This window comes from Leptonotus elevatus, chromosome 15, assembly GCF_054856555.1.
Source record: "Leptonotus elevatus isolate MCC_2025b chromosome 15, RoL_Lele_1.0, whole genome shotgun sequence".
NCBI lineage: Eukaryota > Metazoa > Chordata > Actinopteri > Syngnathiformes > Syngnathidae > Leptonotus > Leptonotus elevatus.
In genome coordinates, this window is record NC_141253.1 from 7,625,098 (window position 1) to 7,652,325 (window position 27,228).

Genomic DNA, 27,228 nt, shown 5'->3' on the forward strand with positions numbered 1-27,228 from the left:
CAGTACAGCAAAAGGTATACATTTAGACAAGGTGTAATTCTACAAAAACAAAAACAAAACATGCCTTATGAATCTAGATGCCACCTACCTAGTTCTATAGGTCTTAATAATATATCGTACTCATCTGTTTTGTTGCCTCACGTTATATTTTGCTGAAGTTTGGGCAAATGTTTATAAATCGAAATATTGATGCAATTAATAAATTTAAGAAAAAATATTAATTCATGATTAAAATAATTTAAAAGGTTGGCTAGAAAGAACCAACTAATCAATTATTTATAGGATCAGGTATTTTAAAATGTACCGATAAAATAGTCTACCTGTTTGGATTCAGAATTTCTTTTAATTAAGAGAAGGAAACTATAATTAAAAGGGGTTTATTGACTGTATGTTTGAAACATGTAAAGTGAGGACCAACATGAATGACAGATGTGTTTCACTCAATGGACTTGATGATGCGTTGAAGCTAATTCTCTATTGGGGTTAAAGAAAGATGAAATGTATGAAGTATACTGCAGAAGCGCTTTTGTCTTCTGCTCTCGCTATGTTCATAGCTCTTCCGTTTCTCGATGCATTCAGCTGTAACGATAATTTGTTTCTCAGATGAAGCTGTCAGCTCCTGGGAAATTACTTGACGTTAGGCATTTGGTCTGTGCTGTTAGTATAACGTACTGTACTTGCTGTGAGAGCATCAGTTTGTCTAAATTACACGGCTGTTAAGTCAACCAAACGGCGGGTGTGTGCAGATGAAAGCAAAAACCACAGAGCACTCAATAAGGAAAGTCATTTAGGTTTTTGTCGAAGCAACTGGTGGTGATGTAGAAACATTTACTTTATGTTAGTAATGTTAAATGAATGCATCTATGACAGTTGGCAATTAAAACTGAGTATTATATTTGTAAAACCTGTCAATATCTGTCACTGAAGCACCAGTTTTTAGTCCAATGCAGGCATTTGCTTTCCCTTCCGTTATGTTTTATCAAAACAGTTTGCGAGAAACACAAATTGCAGTTCCCCCGCCCCAAACCTTTACATTTGGAAACAGTTAACAAATCTCTACCAGACCCTAAACTTACAATTCAGCCTACATGGAGCAAAGTTCGAACGATTAATTATCTCAGTTCCCAATTGTTGTTCTTGGAAGAGGTAACCGTACTGAGAAATGATCTAAACACCGATGCTACACACTGTGGGGCCAAGGATGATTATTTTCAAAGCCTTATGTAATGTGAAACAGGCAGTGTTATTTCCTGCAGTAAGTATAGTTTGTTTCTGCCAGACGCGCACAAGAGATCCCAGAGGTTCAATTTGTCTGAGCTAAATAGTTCTTTATTCTGTTAAATGACTGAGTGTATGGTCAAATAAAATAAAACATATTTCCGTGTCTCTGTAATAGCAGGATTGCTTGAAACATTTCAATGACAGAACACATAAACAGAAAAAAATCCTCACAACCTCATCAGAGCTGTGTCTAATGTTTTGGATGCCTAAATTAGTTACACGAGAATAACAATATTAGGAATAGTTGACTGTATGATGCAGTACATTTTTTACATCACTGCAAACTACAGCCAAAATAATAAACATATTTTTAAATGAATACCTCTCTGACCATGTCAATGGAAACCGAACATGATCATCTCAGTAAAAGCTGTACAGCTCTTGCATTGGATGGCATTGTATTGTGCAATGTCATAATGCCGTAGATGGACAGTGCAGGATACATTTGTCATAAGAAATACAATACATAAAGAATGCAGTAGGGATGGGTAAGTACTAGTGATATACCGATATGTTGTTTTTTTTTTAAGGCCGATACAGATTATTAGTAGTCAAGGAGACCAATCACCGATATTTCAAGCCAATATTCATTTGCAGTAAAAGAGAAAGTATGAGCGTCAAAATAAAAAACAAAAAAATACTTTTTCTTTTAATTTCAAACCTATAAAAAACGGACAGCTTTGCTTAAAAATGATTTAAAAAATTGCAGGGAACTTCCAGTGTCATCAGCATGTGCTAAGCTAAATTAAAAACTAAGCAAGTAAATAGTTTCCTAACATTTTCTACTGTAAATAAACATCCATCCATCCATTTTCTTAACCACTTGTCCTCACAAGGGTCGCGGGGGTCGCCGGAGCCTATCCCAGCTGGCTTCGGGCAGTAGGCAGGGTACACCCTGAATTGGTTGGTAAATAAACATAATTTCTTAATTTTATGTATTTATTTTTACAAATAAAAAGATTCGGGTTTTCCAGTGTCAGCATAATTTTTTTTTATAAAGTGGAATTTTAAATAAATCCATAAATGAAAGTTCCCTGTATCTCACTGAATGACACATGCATGCGAATGTAGCTAATTTGGGGTTTTCGTCAGGGTTTGTAAAAGGTTTCAAAAGATATTTCCCAGAAAGTGAAAATTGGCTGAATATGTTTGAAATATCAAAAGTAAAAGCTATGAACATCTTACAAATCCTGATGAAAACCCTAAATTTGCTACGTTTGCAAGCATTCACCGCTCAGTGAGATATATACCAGCTTTATCGGCCTTCAGATTCGTAAAAAGGCCCCGGTATTTGTCAAAATGCCAAATATTGGCACAGAAAATCGGCCCAGCTGACTAGTCTATCCCTAGTTGTATCGGGCTGTAGCCGGCCTTACTTCAAGGTATCGGTACTATCAGCTGACCGTTTTACGATCTGGAACTAGAAATGAGAAGAACAGAAAATTCAGGGTTTCCCCCAGTACTTTAAAGGCCTGCTCTTCTATGATGTGACTAAATATGTCTGTGCAACATGAAATAGCAGCAGTCCAAAAGTAGCACAGTACGGGTACACGTCAGGTCAGTGCCACATTGTGAAAGGGCCTTTTACGCTGTATTCCTCTCTCTCTTGTTTACTTAGCTTGGCCATGTAATGATAGGGATATTTGTAAAACTCCCACTGCCACACTCGCTCACTCCGTGTTTGTCCTTCAGGCAGTGTGAGCGTCCTCTGCTGCACACAATGACCCCTCTTTCTTCACCGCCGTGACGCTTTGTATGCTTCCTAAGTTGGTTTATGACCAAAAAAATCTCGCTAAAGGACCTTTTTGGGGATTGGGGGGGAGGGGTTTCCATATGTGTATAGTACAAAGATCATGCTGTTCCTCTTGATTTATGTTATTTCCAGTTTAAGGATTACGCTCACACAAAGATGCCATTGTTTTCCTGTCTTTATGTTTATTTTTTATAATGATGTTTGCATCTTCCAATGGAAAATCGGAAGGGTACTTTGTTTATGGGTTTGTGGTATTTTTCTTTTGTTTCAAACTAAATGACACCTTTACAGGCTTTCTACGCTCTTGTGCGATCAGCAGGCTGTCAAACGGCACGAGGACCCATAAAAAAAAAAGCATCGGCTTTGTGTTGGTCACTTTCTATCATAAAAGTGTCCACGAGCGCATGTTACGAGTTTAACAGTTGTAAAAAGAAGATGGGAGAGGGTGCCTCCAGGGCTTCTGTGCATTTAGTAAGAAAGTGGTGGAACCTAATTTGGAAATGTTAACAAGGAGAAGGATTTGTAAGTGGTCGTACCTTATCCCTCGCACTCAATTCCTATGTCCAATCTGGAGTGGTTGCAAAAGGTACAGGATATTTGTGGATCGTAAATGTTAACAGCTTCCATGGAGTCCTTTTGGATCTCCTTTCTAGCAGAACCTGGCAGAAATGATTCTGGTTGTTCATCATAACTGTGGTTAGGTATTGCAAACAAAAAACTCTTTGTGCCTTGAAATGTTAAAATACGATCGTGTCCCAAGGGGAGATACAGCCACAAAGAATCATAGAGCTAAAAGGACTACTGAGATTAGTAAATACAGTAGTTATTGGTTACACATGTGCTATTATTTACAGTATTTACATGGACATTATTATCTGGCTTTTCTTACTCTCCACACAGTAAATTCTGTAGAGTAAATTTGGCTCTATTTAGAGTGGGACCAAATAGACTCTGTTTTAGAGTAATATTTGCACTTTGATGAGAGTAAAATAAAGAAATGAAAGTCACTCAAGGGTTGAGGAACAAACTCGCGACCTTCAGCTTGTGAGGCTGTCACACTACCACCTGAGCTATGCCCCACCAACTGTTTGTTTATATCCAAAAGGATCCAAAACAAAGTTTTTTGGTCTCTTGGAGTTACGAAGATTCCAGCCGACACAAGCGATAAACTAACACACAGCAGGAGTTGCGTGGCTCACGGAGTAGATCGGCTGTCTCCCAAGCTGAAGGCCGTGTGTTCATTTATCAACCCTTCATTGACTTTTTTTCTTCACTTTATTTTACCCTCTTCCAAATTTAATTATCACTCTAAAACTGAGTCTATTTGGTCCTTAAATAGAGTCAAATTTACTCTACAGAATTTACTGTGCATAAGTTTGTTTGATGCTACGTGCAAAAAGGGGTTTATGCACAAGGAATTAACGCAGATCCTAAACACACAGCAACGTAGCAAAATAAACTGTTATCTTTCTGCTTTCATTAATAAAAGTACAACAAACCACAAAGTTAATGATCTCCTCCTCGAGAAACAAAATGTATCAGACAAGAAGACTATTCAGCTCAAGTCAAGTGACAATCTGCTCCACAGTGCTTTGACCATTCACTACTGCTGTTTACCTTTTCGTGCCAATGTTATCCTGGCGTCTCTGGCCATGGGTGACGTTTCCGTTATTTCAGCACTGATGATAAGCTTCCAGTAGCTGGTGCTTAACAAAGCCTCTTTCATGTATGCGTTGATGGATGAGGAAATGGGTCCAGGGTGCTATGACAATCCACCTCTCAAATACAATAAATTATTCACACCAAATGTAGGATTATTATCTGGGGCGGGGGGGGCTGTTTTATTATGTGTTACAATTGTTTAATAAAATAGTCGTTCCTTCCATATAGTTATATTAGGGTCACGGGTAGCGTGGAGCAATGGAGCCTAACCTCACAGACCACAGAAAAGTGGGGTTTACAACCAAATAAAAGGACAATGATGGAGAATCGCAGAGAAGTGGCACGAACTAGGAGAGAATTGGTGAAACTAAAATGAAAGTGATAAGATCACTGGAACAACAATCCTGAGAGAGGATATGGACGACTGGAACTAATCACTGAGAGAAAAATGGCGCATAACGTAGGATCATTAAGTAAAAAAATAGAGTTTAAAAGTTTAATGTTTCATGATTGTATGTGAACGATAGTCTATTAACTGGCTAGTTTTGTGTTATGCTACCGAGCTTGAATCCTGAAGTACAACACAGTCATATGATGTACGCTTAAACTTGAGTCAGTAGACTTTAGTTTACTATAGTCTGAGTCACTAAAGTCACAGATACAACTTTTTTTTCTGTCTGTGGTGACTACGCCAGTAATTGCTACCATATAAGGTAGGAGTGCGTTTATGTGCCAGTTATCAGAAGCTAATGTTTCTAACGCTGTTTTGCTAATGCTAATCTGTGCATCCAACGACAATGTAGCTCAGCTTAGCTTTTGGCTTTGATATATCTGGACTAGCTGTTGCTCACAAGAAAATAAAATTGTGGCTTTTTTACTCCACCATCTATCTCATAGGTGGAGAAACACATTTTCACAACAGCTAAGTCTGTTTCAGTCGAATTGCTTGAGGTCCATTTGGTTTCTATTACTTACAACGAATAACTGTCATATAAAGGACAAGGTGTGGTCATGTCCACATCCAGGCACAGGACAACGCTTCTAGTCGACTACAGCCAAGTGTTATGTCACAAAACCTGGCATTTTATTCATAATCAGTGATCTCATGCACCAGCTTCATCTGGGAATAAGTGACCATCCCACAATTAATGCTCAATGGCAATCAGGAAACTCCTCCCGAAGACACAAAAGCAGTCACATCACTTGTTCAATCTTCTCAGCAACCTCCCTAAATTGTCAATGCCATCCCACGTTCACCTGTCTCTCTTGCATCACGCTTATGTTTTGCCATCTTGCTCTATTCTTTTTCTGTCCTTACTCGTGGCTTCTCTTTAAAAAGCTATTACTAAAATACTCTACCGAAGTAAAATAAAAGCTATTTTCTACACTCACAGTGTTGGTATGTTGGTGTGCATTTTAGTAACTGCGGACAAGAGAATGCTTGTGATGTGCCACATGCAGTATTACAAAATTAGAGCTCTATTTTAAGACCCTGGTTGACACTTCAAATGCGACTGTAATCAAAGTGACGCGCAAAGCTACATTTGTTAAGAATTGATGCGGTGAAGAGAAAAAAAAATACAAATATCCTGCATTTTTTTGAAGCAGGCTGTGTAGAAATATAATTTGATTGAGTTGTGGGGAGTCATAGGACAGGAAGATATAACCTTAGCTGCCTGAACTGAGAACAGGACGGATTTACACAGAATCAATTGAAAAATAAAATACTTTAAAATCAGCTTATTCTTATCAGCTTATTCTTTTTGCATCTATTCAGCATGTCTGCCTGATCCAATTGAACCAAGTATTGTGAAATGCTTCAAGTATTAAGAGACATAGCGACATTACCTTTGTATCACATCTTCCAGCTTCTTCCCGTGCTCCTCGTCCAGTTCCAGCTGTTTTCTTCGTGCCTCTTCTTGTTCCGCTGCCATTCCCTGGAGGAGCCATCGCTCCCGCAGGGCTTTGGACTGCAAACAGAGATACCTCAGGTGAGGATGTTCCTAAATATAGAGATCTTGTTCGGCTAGACCTATGGGAGAACATGGCTTTCTTCTTGTCTTGAGTGAGCACCAGCTCAGAATAATAAACCAAGTGTCAAAATTCTAAGTGATCATGGTAATTACATGGGGCTAAGAACTATGTTCTAGCAATGGCAAACTTCCATTGAACCAATTAAAAAAATTCATGCATTCATTTTATAATACACTGACTCAGTTCGTGATACAATATCATTCCATCTGATTAGGACGAAAGATGGACTATCGGACTGGAATGGTCATCACTCATTTGCATTGGTTCAGTAAATAGAGCAATGGGAAGAAAAAAAGTTGATGTTGAAATGCTTTTTTTTTTCATCTCGGGTAGGAAAGCTAATTGAATTTAAACACCTAAAAAAGCTACAATTAGCTGGCAACCATCCCATGGTGTAGTGTACCCCACGTCTTGCCTCAAGTCAACTGGACTCCAGCTCATCCATGACCTTAAGGAGGTCAATCAGTATAGAAAACGAATAGAGCTAAACACTGTATTACAAGGTGGCCTAGCCAACTCTCACCAAGAGGCACATTTGGCCGTCATAATGGCAACGTTAAATAAATACAAAGCAGATGAACAGAAGTAGTAAATGGGTTTACTCGTTTCACGTTTGAATCATAAAAGCTCATATTGTCTACTTGACTCTTCAACTCAAGTGTCTTGGGCTGTGTGTTGTTACCACAAAAGAGTCCACTATGAACACTTTGGTTCAGCTATGGAGATTTACTGTCACACAATCAGTTGTCTCCAAATGATACTGCCAAAATGATCCACACGCAACACATCCACATATAAGTCAGCACACAATGCAGAAATAATATTACACCACCTGTTGTCAGATTGTGACAGCTGAGCTATTTGGTAGTGTGTATCTGTGTGCGCTTCCCTTCCAGAAAACCAAGCAAACCTCACATATATCACATCTGTTGTGTGTGGTTGCCACATAATTTGAATTACGTGACCGCTGCCTTTCTCTAACAATTTAAATACTTCTAAAAATAATGAAACTTTACAACAAGTAGGACTTGCAGATTTGGGACATTATAGTGGCACATTTTCTGAGTTTATTTCTCATAAATGTGTGATTTTTTTTCTTGCAAATTTGCCACTTTATAATGTCATACATTTGCTAGTTAATTTCTTGTAAATTTGTTAGCTTTTTTCTCGCAAATTTGTCAGTTTATAATGACGCAAGTATACAATTTTTTTTCTCGTACATTTTTTTTATTTTCTCCGAATATTACCCCCCCCCCCACTATAAAAAAATATATATTTATACGTGGCCCTAATATGCCGTTGTACTCATTACTACAAGTGGTAAAAAATATATATTACAAATAGAGGTGCAGGAAATACGTAAGTAAAATGTACTTGTTTGCAGACCAATGCATCTAATCTGAGAGAACCCGCTGCCCTTATCAAATCACTGATTTCTAGTCTCCTTTTCTTCTCTCAGGGCACCAGGCCCCTGGAGGCCATACTACAAAGCCTGCTTCATGCTGCTTGGCTGCGTGGCACTCAGACGTAATGGCCATTTAATGGGACTATGTGACCAGATGCTGATTACATCAAGTCGAATGGTAGTGTATGCATGAAACGTAAACACAGCAGTGTGCTGACTCAAGGGAGGTGTTGCGCTCAATAAAGCAAGGTTTCCTATAGTGCAGATTCTGCAGTCGCAACACTATTGATCATTTCATCAAATGGTTTAAAAGCAGAATTTTACTGCCGCACCCTATGCCTTTACATAAAGCGGAGATAAGTCATAGAGAGAGAAAAATCATTTCGTCCTCATATTTTTAACCTTATGCGGCAGTCACTGAAGACCAACTATTCTTAGATCTTGCAGCTGGACCAGATGTCATCAAACTTTGGCTTGGAAAAACTTGCAATTAAACTAGTTTATGTTTAGTGTAATCTGAAACAGCTCTGTTGTTTAAATTGATGGTTGTAATACTTAGTTTTAAATTATTTATGTGATGGCAAAACATCCAGAAGTTGTGTTTGTGGAGATTGTTGCAACAGGCACTGTCTTGTTCTCGCTGTGGTGTTTTTTTCACTCATGTTGCTAGAAAACAGTACAGTTATGAGCTTAGTGTTTAACGTGCCATACAACATCCTATAAGGGTGCAAGTATATCAGCATGAAAGATTCCATTACATTGAGCACGACATTTTAATGGCCAGAAACACAAGGTGTGCATGGCTTCAATCAACAATCCTTTGTCAATGTTTCCACAAGTGGGTGTTTAAAGCTGGAAAGCATCGGTAGTCAGGAATCACATTAACTAATAAAGGACTCTTTTATGCAAAGTGTTTAAAGGCCTTTAATTAGAGAAAGGAACGTATTTTATTTCCACTTGCTGGATATTTATAACAAAACAGGAACTCGCAGCCATTTTCCCACGCGTGCTACTTCTCAGCAGCATTTGAAATCAATTCACAGGCGGAGTCTAATCTCTATGTCCAGTTTATGATACCATTATCCAGTTTGACGTGTTTAATCCTGCCAATGTCGATGTGGCATAAATAGGGTACTAAGTAGTAACGGTGTTAAGGTTGACATTCACATCACATCACATGATTAGGATGTCTTATAGGATTTGTATACAGGGACTTGATATTTCTGATCATGTGTGTAAGGTCAAGGGGCTTTTTTTTTTTTTTGTCACTGGGTGAAATGGAGCTTAATATAAATTACTCCATGGCCTTGAAAATCCATTTTGAAAACTAATAACCTGTAACCTTCTAGCTCCTACAATTAAAAAATGAATGATGAATTAATGTTTTCTAGTAGCCCATGGTAGCCATATGAAGATACCACAACATGAAATTTGCTGTGGCTTTTACACCATTAAAAAAACTAAACTGCAAAAACTGCAAAAACACACCAACCTTGAGTTGTTGTAGCTGCAGAACCAAATCATCGAGCTGTCTTCTCTTGTCTTCAATTTCAGTTTGATGTTTTCGCTTTTCCTGCATAACAGAAAAGATTATTAAACACCTACAATTGTTACATTTATCCATCCGTCCATCTTCTGTACCGCTTATCTTCACTATGTTCATTTCATGGCAGTTTTTTTTCATGGTTGCAACGTTTTCTAAACGTCCGCCAAATGTTTAAAAAAAAAAAATTATTTCCTTGTGACAATAAAGACCATTAAGACTGTTTAGAGAACCATTAAGAATGTTTAAAGACATTTAGGAGACGCTGCAACATTGAACGAACCCTGATGTAAAATCACATTCATTAGCGTCCCCTCAGTGGAATATCGGCATAAGCCCACTGGCAACAAATGCTCATTTCATGTCTGGGTTCTTCAGGGTTCGTCAAAGGTCGCAATGTATCCCAAACATTCTCTAAACAGTTTTAATGGTTCTCTAAAAAATTGCTTTTAATGTCCTTGCGACAAGAAAAATGATTATAACATTTGGCGCACATTTAGAGAACATTTAGGAATTGTTGCGACTACGAACAAAACCCTGACATGAAATCAACTTTTGCTAGCATCGCAAACGGTCACCCCTTAGGGATACGGGCTTTAAGGTTCACAACAGAGCTAGGCTCTATATCCCACCTGACGGAATAAAAAGGGTGGAAAACGGAAAAGAGGAAGGCAGTGTGAAAGTAGCTGCCGACGAAAATACATGGGAATGTAAACAAGACGGCATAGCCCTTCGTGGGGTAGAAGGGCATGGGAGTTTGTGGACGTCTCTCTCACACTCACACACTTCCTGTTTGCTTTAAATAACCACCCAAAAAAAAAATGTTCACGAATGGTGGGGCCTTTCTCAGACACATTTGTGCACAGCAAAAATTTGAGTTTTAAAATTTTAGTGTTACATGTTTCAGAGTTGATTTCAACCCCAATGTGTATTTTTAACACGCTCTGATTTTAATGGAGGTCAGTGTTGGAGTTATTTGACCTTGATGATTTATTTAGTATTAAACCAACTGTGCAGAGAGTTAAAGTATATCAAAGCTAATTTTTGCAGTGGGTGTTCTAACAATTAACAACAAAAAACAATTAATTGAATTATTTTAACACTTCTGGGAGTAAAACTAACACTTAACAACATTGTTAAAAAATATCTCAGCAGTGTTGCCTTGCTACTCCCATTTTGTTAAGTAACTCTGGCACAGTGCAAATTGGTTAATTAATATTTAGAAAGTGTAGCTCTGTAGAGTGTGGAGCTATCTAAACCTGGGGGGAAAAAAGTGTTGAAATTGACTCTGTGGGAGTCATTTTTACACTCGACTTTTTGCTGTGTGGGGTCAGCAAAAAGCTACTGTACAATAAACAGAGCGAAATGCAGATGATATGCATAAAAAAAATGGAGTAAAATCCACAATGATCTGCAATATTCTAACGCCATGGCTAAAATATCTGGCAAAGAGACCAGAGTAGATGGCTGGACAAAACCATTTAGTGCTGAGTCTGCTGTTCCCACCCTTTCATTTTGCACTCAAATTGAACGTTTTGTTACTCCACTGACATACTACATTTTTGCTCTTTTGCCCCCACTTGCCCTTTTGCCAACAGGATCACTGTCTGTTACAAAACTTAAAACAACAGATAGGACAAATCAATGAGCAGAGTGAAAACAACTTGGCTTTATCAGGTTTGCTGGAAGAACAGGCCATGATGTAATGGAACGGAAGTGCAACAGAGGGTATGCGGGGGTGGGTGGCACAAGAGGGTAGTCTTGTAGGAAAAGTTGACACTGTGTCTACATTGGCTGCCGTACAATGCAACATAATCTGCACACACACTCACAAAGACACACCTCCAAGTGGGGGAGAAATCTGCTTTGTGGTTATGCTGGTAGCAAAATTACCAGTAGCACTTCTACTGTTTGTGGGGGAAAGACATTTTTGTTGGGAGACTCATCCAGTTTACTTGTAAAGGTGTCTTTTTTTTTTTCTTCTTCCTGTTCTTCTTCTTTCTTCTTCTTCGTGTTCTTCTTTGTTCTTCTTCTCTTTCTCCTCCTTCTTCCTGTTTTCTTCTTTTTTCTTTTTCTTACTGTTTTCTTCTTCTTCCTCCAGTTTTTCTTCTTCTTCCTCCAGTTTTTCTTCTTCTTCTTCTTACTATTTTTCGTCTTCTTCTTCTTACTATTTCATCCATCCATTTTCTTAACCGCTTGTCCTCACAAGGGTCGCGGGGGCGCTGGAGCCTATCCCAGCTGGATTCGGGCAGTAGGCGGGGTACACCCTTTCCTCATATAATTTTGTAGTGTGCTATAACAAAAGCCATCATTTTTTAATATATTTGTCTTTGATACAGATGTGTATGTTTGAAAGTTGTTCAATAAAAAATAAAAAAACAGCAAAAAACAATTTCTCTTCTTCTTACTGTTTGTCTTCTTCTTCTGCTGGGGTCATCCCTGGACTCATGAAGCAATATATATTTTGAAGACACACAGAGATTAAGAGCTGATCTCTAATGAGTTTTAAAGTTTGAATTGAAAGAAAATCCACATTGACACAGTAGTTTCCCCCAGTGAGCACACCATCCTCCTCCTCTGGAAAATATGTTGACATTCTTGAAGACACATTAATAGCTTCCCACAATCTGACTCACTGAGTGTTTGGCCAAACTTGGCTTGCAGCTACAGTAGGTCCTCATACATAGATAATCTCTTGTTCAGCTACTGGTGACACACTTCAAGAAAAATAAATAAATAAATTCCTCAACAGATTTTCAATTCCATTTTAGTAATCAAGAAGAGGATACTCCATAAAAAGTACAAGTCTCAGACCAAGCAGGATCTGAATGAATGGTTAGCTACAGTATAAAATTAAAACTTGTTTTTCCTCTATAAATGCTGGTTAAGTAAGGTTTCTTTGATTTGACAGCTGCTCGGTGTTGCTGTCGCTTGCAAAAAAGAAAAGAAAAGGGTGAATCAGTGCCCGAGTAACTGCCAAGTCATGGGACATTCAAAGAGCATCTACACTGTTGCCTCATTCACTCGAAGGTAATGAAATGTCTCGTCCATACATTGGTAATACAACCATTAAATAATCATTTAAGTGCTGGAAAGCAAAAGTACCTTAAGTATGTGCTTATAATTTGGTAATGAAGTGCAAAAAGGAATTGGCAGTTGCACAAAATTCCAGCTACAAAGTATTATATTATATGAACCATCAAGGGAAATAAGGTTGTACCCCCCCTATCGTGAAGGGATGAGAGGTACAACACAGACGCTCCACATTCTGCACATTCCAACACACCCAAAAGAAACATCTCCCAGAAGAAGATCAGCTTCCATTCAGCCAAATATCACAAAGTGCAGATCCCAAAATGGTCATTAAGAGCAAGTACTATACAGTACCTGCAAGCTCATGACTGTATTGACTCACATAACGCAACTTTGGTGAGTAACCTAAATGACGGTAAACTCGGTAGCTCCTCGGCAAGTGGTGTCAGGAAATGCAAACCTGGCATATGACTGAAGCGCCCTGCATGCCAATGTCATGCAATAGCAGCTGGTGCCGTCTACACTTTCACTTTCAGACCTTAAGATAATTGCTAACATTTTAGGCAAGATTTGCAAAGACAGTTGAGGATCCTTTCTTCCTGTAGTGACACTCTACATTGACACCATTGGATGAAGATCACTTATGATGGGAATAACTAAATGAATCAAATATCCAGGCTCAATCTGTCAGCATTCCACTCTCTCCTGTGTCACTTCAATGCTGCCCAATCACATTCACAGACACAACTGTTCAGTAGGCCCAAAACAGCTGCTGCTAATTTTGGATGGAATGTAATGCCTGTCGTGTCTGAGACCCCTACTACGAACAAACTACCCTCCCACTCCCATCCCTATGGCCTGTACCTTATCCAGTGACTTTGCCCCAAGCAGGCACACTCCCACACACATTCATAAACTGCTCATAAAGCGAGCGTCTTGTTATGCTTGCTCTTCTGCGACTAAAAGATCCAATCTGTTCAGTTGCAAATTGCAATAGAAATTCACATGTATAAGTGAACGTATGGTGTTCCACAGGGTTCAATTCTGGGGCCCCTGCTGTTATCTACTGTCACTGGGTTCCATTTTAAGAAAACAGCGGTGGTTGTTTTAAAGTGCTCTATAAATATAGAATTGGGCTGAGTGATGGGAGTGGGTGTCCTAACTGCATGATTTGCTATGCCAAATTGAGCAATTCTAGCCCGGCACAACTAGCTATCTAGCCAAATTAAAGGAACACTTCCTTAAGATGTGGAGATGGGGCATACAAGAACATAAAGCTTCCTGAATTCAATGTGCAGAGTATGATTCAATGAAAATGCTACTCTCTCTGTTCATTAGTTCACCAATAAACCCTATACATATGTCTTGAATTTGAAGGGGGGGGGGGGGTCACATTTTATTTTTCAATAAAGAAAGGTTCGGCGAATGCACATAGGAAACTGCATTATTATAAACTGCACAGTGCTGCTGACAGCATAGCCCCCATTTCTATTTACTACTTTTGACGCAGTCCATTACTGCGCTCCTCCAATGCAGAGCAGTCACAAATCTCAGCACATGCCAATGCTATTGCTATTGCATCCCCCTCCTTCTCACTCACTCTGTCCCTCTTATTTCCCGCTGTAAGACCCCCACTAAGTGGATCCAGAAAGTGTCCAGCATCCGTTGCGATCACTACTTAGTCAGACTGGGAGCAATCTGTGGTTGAACCCGGGTGCTTTAGCAGTTAAAGTGTCATTACTTTTACAACATTGCAAATATGAGTCTTCCAGAGTTTGGCTACTTGATCTAAAACTTTGATTCGCCGCAGTTCCTGTCTTGCCTGCAGATTTCATGCACCCATCCCCAAATTGCACACACTGACATCACTTGCACTGGAGAAATGATTGCAAGTTTTAGGGCAGCTTAAAGTCCAAAGTGCTGAGGTCATACGTGTAAACATGTCCCAGACACAGTGGTATGACCAGCGCGTTCACACGTTTGCTATGGATTTGCAATGTGACCTCCCATGCTGCTTCTTTTGCCACGGGGCATGGCCAATTAGAAAGCTGTTGCACTCGCCACTCATTGGTTGATCTTCAAACCACACACAGTACGCACGCACACACATATACAAACATACCCTGAGCCACACATGTAATCAGTTCTTTAGGAAACCCTGACCAGACTCTACTCCCCCAACTCCTATAATAACATGTTAGAACCATGCCAATTACAGGCCTGAATTTAAAAGCATGACTCAACTTAATCTGACCAATTAGTAACCACAGGAACCGGCACCGCTGGCATCTGATAGGCTGTAATCACCATCAAACAAAGGGTCTCCAAGTCTGTGTGTTTAACAGCCAGCAGACTGATGAACAAATAGAACACAGCACATCCTATATTGTGCTGAATGGCAACATGACCCTGATATAATATTTGATTTGTTTACAGTCCTTCCGAGTGTAGTGAAATAGAGTTATTAAGACAATCATATAAATATGTTAAAGGGTGGCCGCAGCTTTGGAATTTGCACTGTAATGCACTATTTGTATACAATGCTCTAATGCTAATTCTCATAAAGTGCATATCTGTATTATCCAAATATATCTAAATCTCTGGTATTGTTCCCTACAAGTTGGTTGTGTGGTCTTTAAAAAGGCACATATAGAAATTGAGTTTGTCCGTAACGAGCACAATTACTCATCCACGAGCACCACCCCAAGTCGCCATGGTGACGAATGTCATAGTCAGCATTGGCGCATCTCGCAGCAGACTTGTGAGCAATGTCTCTTTTGCATCAGACAGAACTGCAATCTTGAAGGCTGCTGCTGATAGAGAGAGATTGTGTTTTACAACAATATTTAATCGTGTCGTACCTGTGGATGAAAAAGTGAAGCTCGTGGTAAAAATATAGGCGAGCGGTGTAGGTCCTGTGCCGGTTACATTTCGTATTTTTAACAGACTTTGAGCAAAAGAAGGGGTCTGGGACTGGTCACCAGCCAATCACAGGGAGGAATTGTTATTGTTTCATACAATAATCAAAGCTTGTGAGATATGAAATGGAAACTGTGCTTTTCTCATTACAATTGTACCCAACTTTCTAGTAAAATCCTGGAACGTCACATCTGAAGCCCTAACTTGTTCCGATGGCCTACTTACTACATCTTTGAAGCCATGCAATGACATAACTGTGTGATGACAGTTAAGTCATAATTATTATGAATCTGAGAGAGTAAAATCCATCTACCAATAGCTCACTGCTTAATTCATGAGTTGCCCTACAGGAGGTACCCTCTGTGGTACATGGACATTATGCTTGCAGCTGTCTGCTACCTCACAGAGACTTTCTATTTAAATGGGTGAAATATGACAAGGGTCTGGCGGCACGGTGGTGCATGTGGTTAGTGCATTTGCCTCACACTGGTCTGAATCTTGGCTTGGGCCTTCCTGTGCTCTGCCCGAGCATATGCGGGTTGTTCCCGAACAAACCATTGCTTATAAGTGTAAACATGAGAGCTCAATAGAGGGGTGGTTGGTCTCAGCGCTTGCCTCTGACTCTTGATAAGTGATGAAAACAGACACTGATGTGAACGATAATTAAATTTTACACGATGAATTATTGATGTAATCATTGGCTCGTCAGCTGCACAGCACTCGCACTGTAAAACCCCCAAAAAGGGTGCACTGACGCCTAGTCGAACAAAAGTTGATTATTTTAAAAAAGATAGAACAATAACGTATTAGGTGAGAGTTCAATGAAAATACTGTATTAAGCATTTCTCAAATTCCAGTATGCATATGGGCATGCTAGCAGTTTATTAGTGTTATCTTTCCTTGTCCGCTTGATTGGCTCCTGTATTTACATTGGACCTGCGATGCTTAACACACTCTAAGGCTTACAGAGTGCTTAGCGACCTAAGAGAATTGTCAGCAGTGTAATAGTAACCCTCTGGTGGGTTTGCGTGAGAGCCATTAGTGCTGTTACTGTCTTTGCGAGACAAGACAGACCGGCTCAAATGATTTACTAGCATCAAACGGCACAATGTTCTTTATATCTCAGATTTTGGCACCCGAGCAGAACGTCAAATAGGATATTTGTACTATGACTACATGGCACAATTCTTTGTAGGGGAAAGTTTACAACAGCTGCCACCATAATCTGCATGCTTCGCAAAGGTTGTTCCGTTTTTCTTGGCCATGCGCATCACCCCAAAGTATAAAACTACAAAATGTGTCCACCGCTTTTCCACCAATGGGGACATAAATGAATCCTGGTATTGCTGCCATGCTTCAATGCGGCTAAAATAGTTTCACCATCTGCAGCAGCCGCTGCTGCTGCTGTTCCCCTTACTGGTGTGTGTTATGGGAATGTGTGTGTTCCTGTGCCTCTTAAGTGTGTGCGGTATGCTTTGGTTATTGCTGGCGCCAAATTTAGTCACAGGCGGGCAACTCAGGTCTGACTGTTGCTCTGAGGCCCTATCACTAGAAGACAGCCTAAAACTTCCCCAGATGACTCTGTCCTTGATCGCAAATTGGTAAAAACATAGAGTTCATTCCCAACAAGCCACCATTTCCATTGGTTGACAAACCTTTCGTACTAAATACACCCGACTTGACCTTCTCTGCCCACTTTGTTTTGAAAATGAACTCTTACATTGAACATTGTCAAGACAAGAATAAACATTGTTTTATAATCCAAGTGTTGACAAAATTGGTAAAATTTGACTGAACCATTTGGATTGATGCTTCGTATTAAAATCTGGCGGCAGCAGATTTCAGTGTAAAATTCAGTACTCTGATAACATCATGGAAAAATGCCATTGTACGTATGTCGGCGCTTGTCATTGGAGACTTTATAATAGGGCTTGGTTTAAAAAAAATCAAATAGATTCTACTTTTCAAGCTTGATATCAATTAATAAAACCATGAATCAATTGCTTTTTATTATTTTATATATCTCTTTTTTCACATAAATTCTTAAGAAAATAGAATTTTAAAGGCTGTTTTTTTTTGTATCTTGCGGTTTTCTTAAAATGTATTGTTCTCATGAATTTGTAAGTATTTTCTTACATTTATGAAAGACCTTACACTTTAAAACAATTCAAAATCTTTTTTATTTATATTTACACTTACTGAATTAGATTATAAAATATTTTCATTTTATCCTTATCGGATGTTAATGTTTGTGTTTTTATCATGTCCTTGACATTTAAGAACTGATGTGTCATAATTAATAGATATCGGATTGAATTGAAGTGAATCGGATCGAATCGGGGGAAAAAATCAAAATCGGATCGAATCGGGAAAAATCTAAATCGAATCAAACTTAACTCTTGTGCATCGAATCGACTGAGGAAATTATAATCGATACCCAGCCCTGCTACATAATACACACATGATTTTACACACATAAAATCTAAAAACAGAACATACTAACGTATTTGTCATCAGACAGCGACGGCAAATGGTCATTTGTTTTACAAAGATACCATCTTGACAACACGCACACAACATTTTTCCCTTCTCTTCTCTAGACTGAATAATTGCATCAAATTGAATCAGATGAATCATGAATGAATGAATGTAGCGGTAGATGAGACACAGGTTAGTCAAAGAGGCTTCAAAAGGTGCTTCATAGATGGCGGAGTGAATTACAGACAGGTAAATGAAAGGCCAGTCATATATCTGTGTGTCCATGAGCCAATCGCAGGCAAGCAGACAGATGACCATGGCAACACAAAAACATGAGCTGAAATAGTTTGAAGACACTTTTGACTTACCGACAAGGCCTGCAGCCTCTCTTTGTGGAGCTGAGCCTCCTCACACGACATCCTGAGAGGGGAAAGCGGGGGAGAGGGGAGGTGGGGAGAGTGAAAGGAGAACGAGAGGTGAGACCACGGGAGAGCTGGGGTCCTAAACGTGAGAGATCTGATGGAAGGGTCAGTGGGTGGAGCAGTGAGGGCACGGAAGGTGTCCGGATAAGATCCTTCCTCAGGGATAATCCAGAGAGGAGACAGCTAGTATAGATCTCTCATTCACTGGCCATGAGTCTCCCACTCTCTGTCGCGTTTCTTTTGGCCCGCCGTCTCTCCTCCCATACGCCCATTTCTTCCCTCCCTCTCTCTTTTTTAGGCAAGAGCCATGTGTGATTAAACAGCTGGGAGGAGCAGCTGAGGGAGAGAGGGAGGGAGACCACAGCGTAAGGGACAGGGTGAGACATGAGGGAACCGGACAAGGAATAAGGGTAAAAGAGTAACCAGATATGGGGGGGGGGGGGTTGGGGGGCTAACATTACTTTTAATTTTCTGTCTGAACCGATACTGGACCACTGTCATTTGGCATGTAAAGCATCATCCACTGCCTTTTTTTCCATCCCAAATCTACTTTCCAGGGTGCACAGCATATTTTCTGCTTCTATTTATTTGAGTGGTTTTGACATGCAGATCTTGTTGGAGACGATCGAAAATACAACCTCATCAATCTGGTTGCCATCTCTTGGCTCACAACAGTGGAATGATTAAAAACAAAACCTTCCTGTTGCTCTGTGTTGTGAATAAAACGTGTATTCAGCATGCCAAGACTGAGGTAAGGAATTCATTTACCAATTCTGTAAAAGATATGAGTGATTGCAGTGAAAGCTCAGATGTCAAATGCCCTCTCGAGAACATCCAACATTTTACACGAAACTCTGTTCAGTTGTTGACTAGAAAGCATTAAGGATGGACTCTGACTTAGGGATTGGCGAGTCAGGCTGTTAGCAGGCCTTATTTTAAGGTATTGATATTCTCGCCACATGGGCCGATCTTGTGGCCGTTTTACAAAAAATTGACATTAATACGATTGGCCATGATCAGAAATCAGGGCTGATTACATGTTTTTCAGCTTGGTATCAGTCAACAATAACAATCATTTTAGTTACTTGATTTGAACCATTGCTGATTCACAGCTATATAAAAGGATGTTCTTTTTCTTCTTCATTGCATTATATTGCACAGGTGTTGTATCGGGCTCGGTATTGACAGATACTTTTTTTTTTCTGAGAGAGAGAAAAAGGTATTGACAGATACTAAAAAATCAAGTGACTTGGACTTGGTTGCAAAAATAAATAAAACATGTGATCAAGACATCACCAATTAACATCATTAAATTATATGGAAACATCTATGTTGGGATATATGTCTTTTTTTAAATTAATTATCTGTCATTGTTTTTTGGGGGGAAATTTTATGTATCAAAAGTACTAGTAGTATGAGTACTTGTTATTGGTATCTGTAACTACTTAAGATTTGAGTACTCGTACAGAAATCGGTCTGCGAAAAAAAGTGCTATTGAACATTCCTTCATTCTCTTTTTTGTGTACCTCACCACTCACCAATAAGCATCAATGGCTGTTTGTGTATTTTTCTATTGCAACAACTATTAAAAAGAAACACCAGCTTCAACACAGTGACTCCAGCTGTGTAGTTTGATGATACACTGATAGATCAGGGTTATCAGTTAATGATCAACCAACCAACCAACCAACACATTGCTGCTACTTCCCATGCTCGGATGAATCACACCAATTTCATGATAAACACACTGGCCTTGTTCTCCAAAACATGTACAACCATTTCCAGATGCAACACCCTCGTCAGTAGTAATCATCAGGGTGACATCATCATTATGTGCACTCCAAAGCTGGACTGCAAATTCTAGGTGAATGGCTCGGCCAATAAATCCAAGCGCCAGACGGGCTCGTATTAGCTTAGAAAGTGTAAGTGATGTCATTTAACCTTGGAAACAAAACCTTATTGTTGAATTAGATTAAGTACATCATAGGTCTGATTAGGATTTTTGAATAGATCACAGTTTTGATTAGACGTTGAAAATCAACCTCTGGTTGGTGCTTCATTTGAATCCGGTAAAACACTGTCAAAACACATCATTCCTATACCTGTTGTCTCATCCTAAACATTTGCTTCCTATCACTTTCTTCTTCTACCCTCCTTCATTCCTCTCCCTACTTTCGAGGCTAACGTCCTTATAAGGGAAAAAAAACAGTAGTGCCGGTAGAGTCACTGGGGAATACAGAAGCATGTAACACACACACACACACACACACATGCATACACACACAAACAGTGTACATGCAAACACGCTCAGACATAACAGACATTGGCTAATGAGAAAAACAAGACAAAACAGAACTGCAGCTGGAGAGTAGTTGTCTTGTTACTGGACTGCTGCTAGCGACCAATACATGAAAAATGTTCTCTCATTGCACTCCCAGCCATTTTCACTGAAGCAACCCCCTTCGCTCCCGGCTCTTTTACTGGATTTTGACAGATTTTACAAGGTCCACAGAATATTGTGTTCTATTGCTATTTTTTATTTTTTTTGCTATTTTGCAGCAATTAGCATTAGAATATAGCTACGTTTCATCATTATTCACAAAAAGAGCTTGTTGCAACATAACCCCGGCTGATCTCTTATACTCTGCTGCCAACTGCCAGATGTTTTTTGTAAGAACTACCATTGCTTTAAGCCACCTTTTCATGTCAGAAGCTGTATCAAAGCCTTCTGCATGCTCTAACATAAAAAAACATTAAAAAAACTAAACTAAAAACCCCCGGATACACAAGTTTTGGGGAGCGAAGGACAAAGTACTGAAAAAACGTATTTACGGTATACGTTTTTGGGTTTGAATGAGTTAAGATGAAGGCATGGTGTTTAGTAGAGCCAAGAAATGCCGTATTTGTTTTTAGTTGTTCCTCTGATTTCAACATATCAACAGTAATTGTTCACTGATTTATGTAGTCCTTCATGAAAGAAGATTGATTATCTTCTGTGTTTAATCAAAATAAGACATTTGCAAACATCTGTTTTTACTTTGAAAAACAATGACTGAACCGGTAACATAGTACATTAACCCCCCCCCCTTTTTTTTTTTTTTTTTAAATCACTATAAGAATACAAAGTACGAAATAAACAGTAATCAGGGAAAGAAATTCTTTTGCAATACACTTTAATGAAAAATTAAAATTTATCCGATTAGTCGATTAATCAATTGAATAGTCGATTCTAAAAATATTCGATAGTGAATGCACTATTTATTTTTGTTTATTTCACTCCTGCATTTCCCTGTGCAATCAAATGTTGACGTCATGGCATTTTTGCATTATATCTGGGGATTGACATGGTATACTATAACATGTTTGTTTGTTTTTGGGGGGGGGCATTTTGGCGGTGCATCTCTTACCATTTATTATAATTTCTCCAACAAGTTCACCTAATCTGCTTTACAATGTGATCATATAAAGTTCTGAAGCTCCCTGTTGATGGTACTAATGAAACTGTGTCCATACTGAGACATGCGCGTGTCAACTGAGTTTTGCAGCTGTCTGCCTCGAGAGCGCACAGCAGTCAAGGCTTGATTCTGTCTTTTCTCTACAACCTGGATTAACACCAATCACACCATGGGTCTGTTTGGCCTGCGTGCACCGTCATTCTCCACATGCTCCTTCCATTCATCACAACCTTTTCAATCCGTAAACCACATTGTTCTGTTCCGATACAGTCATGACCCCTTGTTCATCGCCTCTGAAAACTCTGCTAGCTTTAACCCATCATTTTAATAGTTGCCCACCTCCAGAGACAACGGTATCATTGTTCGTCTGCATCGCCACGACGACACAATGACCTCACTGCAGAGTCAGCCCAGCTCCGCCCACCCTCAATCCAGACTCAGTGGTAATGGCCTCCAGATGTGGAACCAGAGGAGCAGAATAACACACACACACACACACACAGAGAGGAAAATAACAATATACACAGAGTGTAATGGAGGAAGGGGGACTTAGTAAATATACACAAATAAAGTAAATTAGAAGATCTTGCATGTGCGTGAGTGAGAAGCTATTTTTCTGCTAATGGGATTGCCAGAGCTTGATCTCATGCATATTTTATGTATCAGGGAGGTCTACTTGTTTACATGTGACACCGCCTGCATGTCATCTTCTCTGCTTTCATAGTGTATTGGAACACAATCACAATCAGATAGTTTAAACAAATCTGGAAGCATTTATTTGACATTTTGTGTCATTATCGGCTCGCAATGTATGCAATGAAAAATAGCTGCTCTCAATTGTGCAGGTCAGGGTTGAAATAATCTGATTGTGAGCCATTATCCCCCACATACAGGCCTGTAAAATGGACCCGCCTTAGTAGATAGAGGCTTAGCATGAAGGTCAAAACATTGATTTTAGAGTCAAATTGCACTATTTAAGTAAGCATGGACAATGTTGACAGCCATAAAGTCACACCGTCATACACATACCAAAGTTGTATGACAACAGATTGATTGTATATTTTGTGATCTTAAGTACCGGTCGGTAGGCTTTGGTGTATGACACGAACATAAATTTGTGTTCAATTGTAAATGATGGTCACATTCTCTTTTGATGCTCAAAAAAAAAAAAAAAAAAAGCTTAATCTGTTGCTGTTGCTTCTTGCTTTTCAACAAATCATTCTGCATCCCACTAATTTAAACATGCATCTGCATATTACACATAATTCCAAATTCAATGTGGTTTTTTTATATATCTATACCTGTATGTGTATACTTTACAAAAATAAATAAGCATTCTTTGTAATGAAAGAGGCAATGTGAAAGTGGCACAAGCCTGTCTCCATAAATACGCAGCAAAAGATAAAAAATTATTGGATTTTTATTCTGCACTGGCAGCCATATGAATATGTCCAGTAATAGCATGATACAGTACACCCACAAAGCATCTCCCACTCTTCTCACCTTACTACAACATCACTGTGGCTACTTGCCTTCTCAGTCTTAACAATACATTTTCGCCTCAGCTGAATGAAGTGGAGGCATAAATTCAGATATGGAGAGGGAAAAAAGAGGATTTGTTTTTAAGAATGACCCCCCTCCCCACCCAAAAAAACCCCAAAAAACAATCAGTCAGCTGAGCCCAAATGCAACAATAACAAATTAACACTTGCATGAAGGGAAACCATTGGAAAGACTCACCGGATAAATACATAATGAAGATGGGTCAACTATAACCACCAGGGAAAGGACTGTTTCTGACACTCCATATATTTCTTCTTTCTTGTTCAAAATATCACAACAAACTAAATGTAACTTGGGTAAGTGTCACGTTCTGAATGTCTTATCTCTCAATGGGGACAAGAAGTAACCAATAGGCTTTTAGCTTCATAATACATTAGCTGCTAGCTATACACAACCCACAATGCACCTGTCTCTTAAAGTGACAGTAACACTCAGTGGCGCCGTTGTACCATTCGGTCTCTGATCAAAAAATAGAAATAAAATAACCGCACAGTCCAGAATCAGTCCAGGACAATACTATGATTCTGTTTCAACTTAAAATAGCTTTGTGTGGCTTTATGTGCAAAGCCATTGTTAGAATGTAGGTCTATATATATATCATGTAGCTGAAGGAACGCATGTGTTTGAAAAAACTGCTGACAGGGTTTAATTTTAGGTCCTAGTCGTTGGTGGGTATATTTCTGGTTCTTTTTATGCATTGTATTGTAATATATATTAATGACAAAGCAACTCTATGTACTTGTGGTCTTTGATAGAAAAGCTCATTTATCATTTATCTTGACATTACAGACTGTACGTTACCATTCTGAAGGCTGATTTATATGATGCACAGATGGAACTAGAAAAGCACTCGTGAGAACGCAGACCTCCTCCAATCATGTGTTGGGTCAGCACCAAAACTGTATTATGCATTATTTATTTAAAAATTAATTATACCACAGTAGATCAGCTCCATCCTGGGCCCATTCTCTGAAGCCTCGGCTACATTTTGTAGTATTTGTAAAGTATTAAGCTGTATATTAGTGTTTGCTTCATAGAAACTAATGGCAAATAAATGTGATCATCATTTCCAAAATGGATTTAAATCCCATAGACCAAAAATTGTAATCATCTTAAATTAGCAAGATCATGGTACACTAATACTGTAGACAGGGGCATATTTAGTCATTTGGGGCCCCAAGGTATATAATGGGGCCGTCCACGTGTGTGTACAGTACTTCAAGCATTTTGAATGTTACTTTTTGTCATCAACAAAAAAATGTGAGGTTGAGAAAGGAGAAAGGCTCCTGTTTCCTGAGCTAATGTCAATAAAATGAGGTGAACCACTGTTTTCAATTGAAAAACATCATTTGTATCACCCTCCTTTTCATGTCTACTGCATTCCCCACTGCTGACACTGATTTTATTAAAATTATTGTATACTGTCTTGCCTTTGTCTGTGTGTGCCTTTATTTGGAGCGCTGTTCATGTTGTACCCGGTTTGGCCACTGAGGGGCAGTGTGGTTTCACACGGTCTAATACGCTGTTAAGTTGTAACCACATTAGAGAGTAGAAGGAAAAAGTCACGATCAAGTAATTCCAATAAAAAAAATGAAAATTTCAGCGTGGAGCCGTTCTTTTGAGTGATAAAAGTGCCGCGAGTAGCACGCTAATTAGCATTAGCGAGTCACACTGGAGGAGATCATTACAATTCCTTGCACATCTATTGTTTGAAGCAAAAATCATTGTCAGTCAAATCATTTTGAATTAAAAAAAATCACTCTTAATCGAAAATTGATTCTGAATCGAATCGCAGACACAAAAATCGGAATAGAATCTAATCGTGAGACATTCAAAGATTCCCACCCCTATTACACACATTGGGCGTCACTGTAAAAAGGGTTGGAACCTTTCATAGTATGGATTAAAAAAAAGAGTTAGTTTTATTTTCACCTTCTCATTTTCTTTGCTCCACCGGGGCAACACTGCTTCATTTACCTCATAACGTGTCATCGGGTTTATTTTGAAGATCAAATGAGAGTGCTTGAAAAGTTCACGATGGATTAAAGATTCTATTTTTAAGTGTGTGAATCAAGACTCCGTTTTTACGAGACATTTCAGGGCCCCGGGGCAATTTTCTGCTTTTGCCTGATGGTAAGCCCATCCCCGACTGAAGATAAAATTACATAATACATAAACGTATCGAATGAAGCGGCCTGCAGCTGTGCTGACACAAGAATGTTGGACTGAGGCTGCAGCCTGCACATTGTCAATGCTAGAACATGCAACGTCACACTCACTTGCACTCCATTATGATGTTCAATCTGTGAATACATTCACACACACACGACACACAACACTTTGCTAATTGCACAGTGCTCTGCAGCGGGAGCGGGAGTGTGCGTGAGGCAAGGCAAGGGAGGAGTGTACGCTGCGTTCCGCGTGTCTCCTCTCCAGTCATGACTGAGCAGCAGCCTCACCATGACTGGGCTCTGGTTCCCATGACGACCCCGGTCAAATGGATGGAGTACATGCAGGGAGAGGCGAAACGGAGGGGAAAGCTATGGATCGAGATGAATGATGACGCGTCTACTCACCGTACTGTCGCCGTGCCGTTCCTCTGCAACGGTGTGTCCGACATCATGGCTGCAACACCCTCTGCTCTTCTTCTCGTCTCCACCTCCACCCCCCACCCCTCCTTTCTACTTTTCCAGTCCGCCGCTGTCCTTTTTGACGAAGTTGTCTTTCTTCTTCCTATCCCCCTTCCTGCCCTCTCCTCCTCCTCCTCCTTCTCCTCCTCCTTCCTCCTGCCTTAGTGAGTGTTCGTCACGCTATCTGTCAGTGAAGCTGCCGCAGCTCCTGCATCCCTGCATCGTCCTGCTGTAGAAGGGATGGAGGGGAGCATACTGTGTGTGTGTGTGTGTGTGTGTGTGTGTGTGTGTGTGTGTGTGTGTGTGTGTGTGTGTGTGTGTGTGTGTGTGTGTGGTCTTGTTTTTGTGACAAAGCAGGGCCAACATTTCGGGATTTCACAGACTTGTGGGGCCCACCCGTCCACGTGGGGCCATTTTGCTGGGCCCCACAAGTTTAGACCTCTTTTTGAGGGTCAAGACTTTTGAGGTTTTAGAGTTTAGGTTTGAATTGGGTTATGGTTGAGGTTAGGGTAAGGAATAGGGGTAGGCAATCATTTTTGATGGTTGGGGTTAGGGGAAGGGGCTAGGAAATGCATTATGTCAATGAGATTGCCCCACAAAGATAGTAAAACAAACCTGTGTGTGTGGGGGGGGGGGGGGGTCTGAGTGATTTAGTGTGTGCATGAGAGAGAAAGCATTAGCAGGTCACTTGCTTGTCAACATTTGGTAGACAACCTGACAATAATCTACCCAGTGATTACCTGCAGATTAATAAAACATCCATCCAGAAGCAGCTACACAACAATTCCAGCATGAGCAATAAACAGCACATGGACATCTTTAGGCAACAGGAAACATTTAAAGCCCCATGAAGAATGTGGCCACTGATGCCAGATGTAGCCACTTTGAAAACGGACAAACATAATCCGGAGGATTTATAGCCTGCACCACACTTGGATCTGCTTGTGCTTGTGTATCTAGGATGCTTCTATTATGATGTATTATTGATGTATTTAATTACACAGCGTTTCATTTTGACTTAAACCACATGGACTCAAAATAAGACAAAAT

At 39.7% G+C, this 27,228-nt stretch overlaps 1 protein-coding gene across 5 annotated transcripts in view; it reads right to left on the reverse strand.

The window, feature by feature from the left end:
- Positions 1 to 26,256, reverse strand: part of palm2akap2 (PALM2 and AKAP2 fusion) — a 72,463-nt gene extending 46,207 nt beyond the window's left edge. For 3 of the 5 annotated variants that reach the window (XM_086096481.1, XM_086096482.1, XM_086096480.1), the window contains exons 1-4: positions 26,125 to 26,256; positions 18,477 to 18,528; positions 9,628 to 9,708; positions 6,545 to 6,666 (exon numbers count right to left, since the gene is read on the reverse strand). In XM_086096481.1, the coding sequence (XP_085952607.1) occupies positions 6,545 to 6,666; positions 9,628 to 9,708; positions 18,477 to 18,528; positions 26,125 to 26,171 (302 nt within the window). In that variant the 5' untranslated portion in view covers positions 26,172 to 26,256. Of the gene's footprint in view, positions 1 to 6,544; positions 6,667 to 9,627; positions 9,709 to 18,476; positions 18,529 to 23,725; positions 23,894 to 26,124 lie in introns of those variants that run through there. The other 2 variants (XM_086096483.1, XM_086096484.1) reach the window with 2 other exon arrangements.
- Between the last annotated feature and the right edge of the window lie 972 nt (positions 26,257 to 27,228).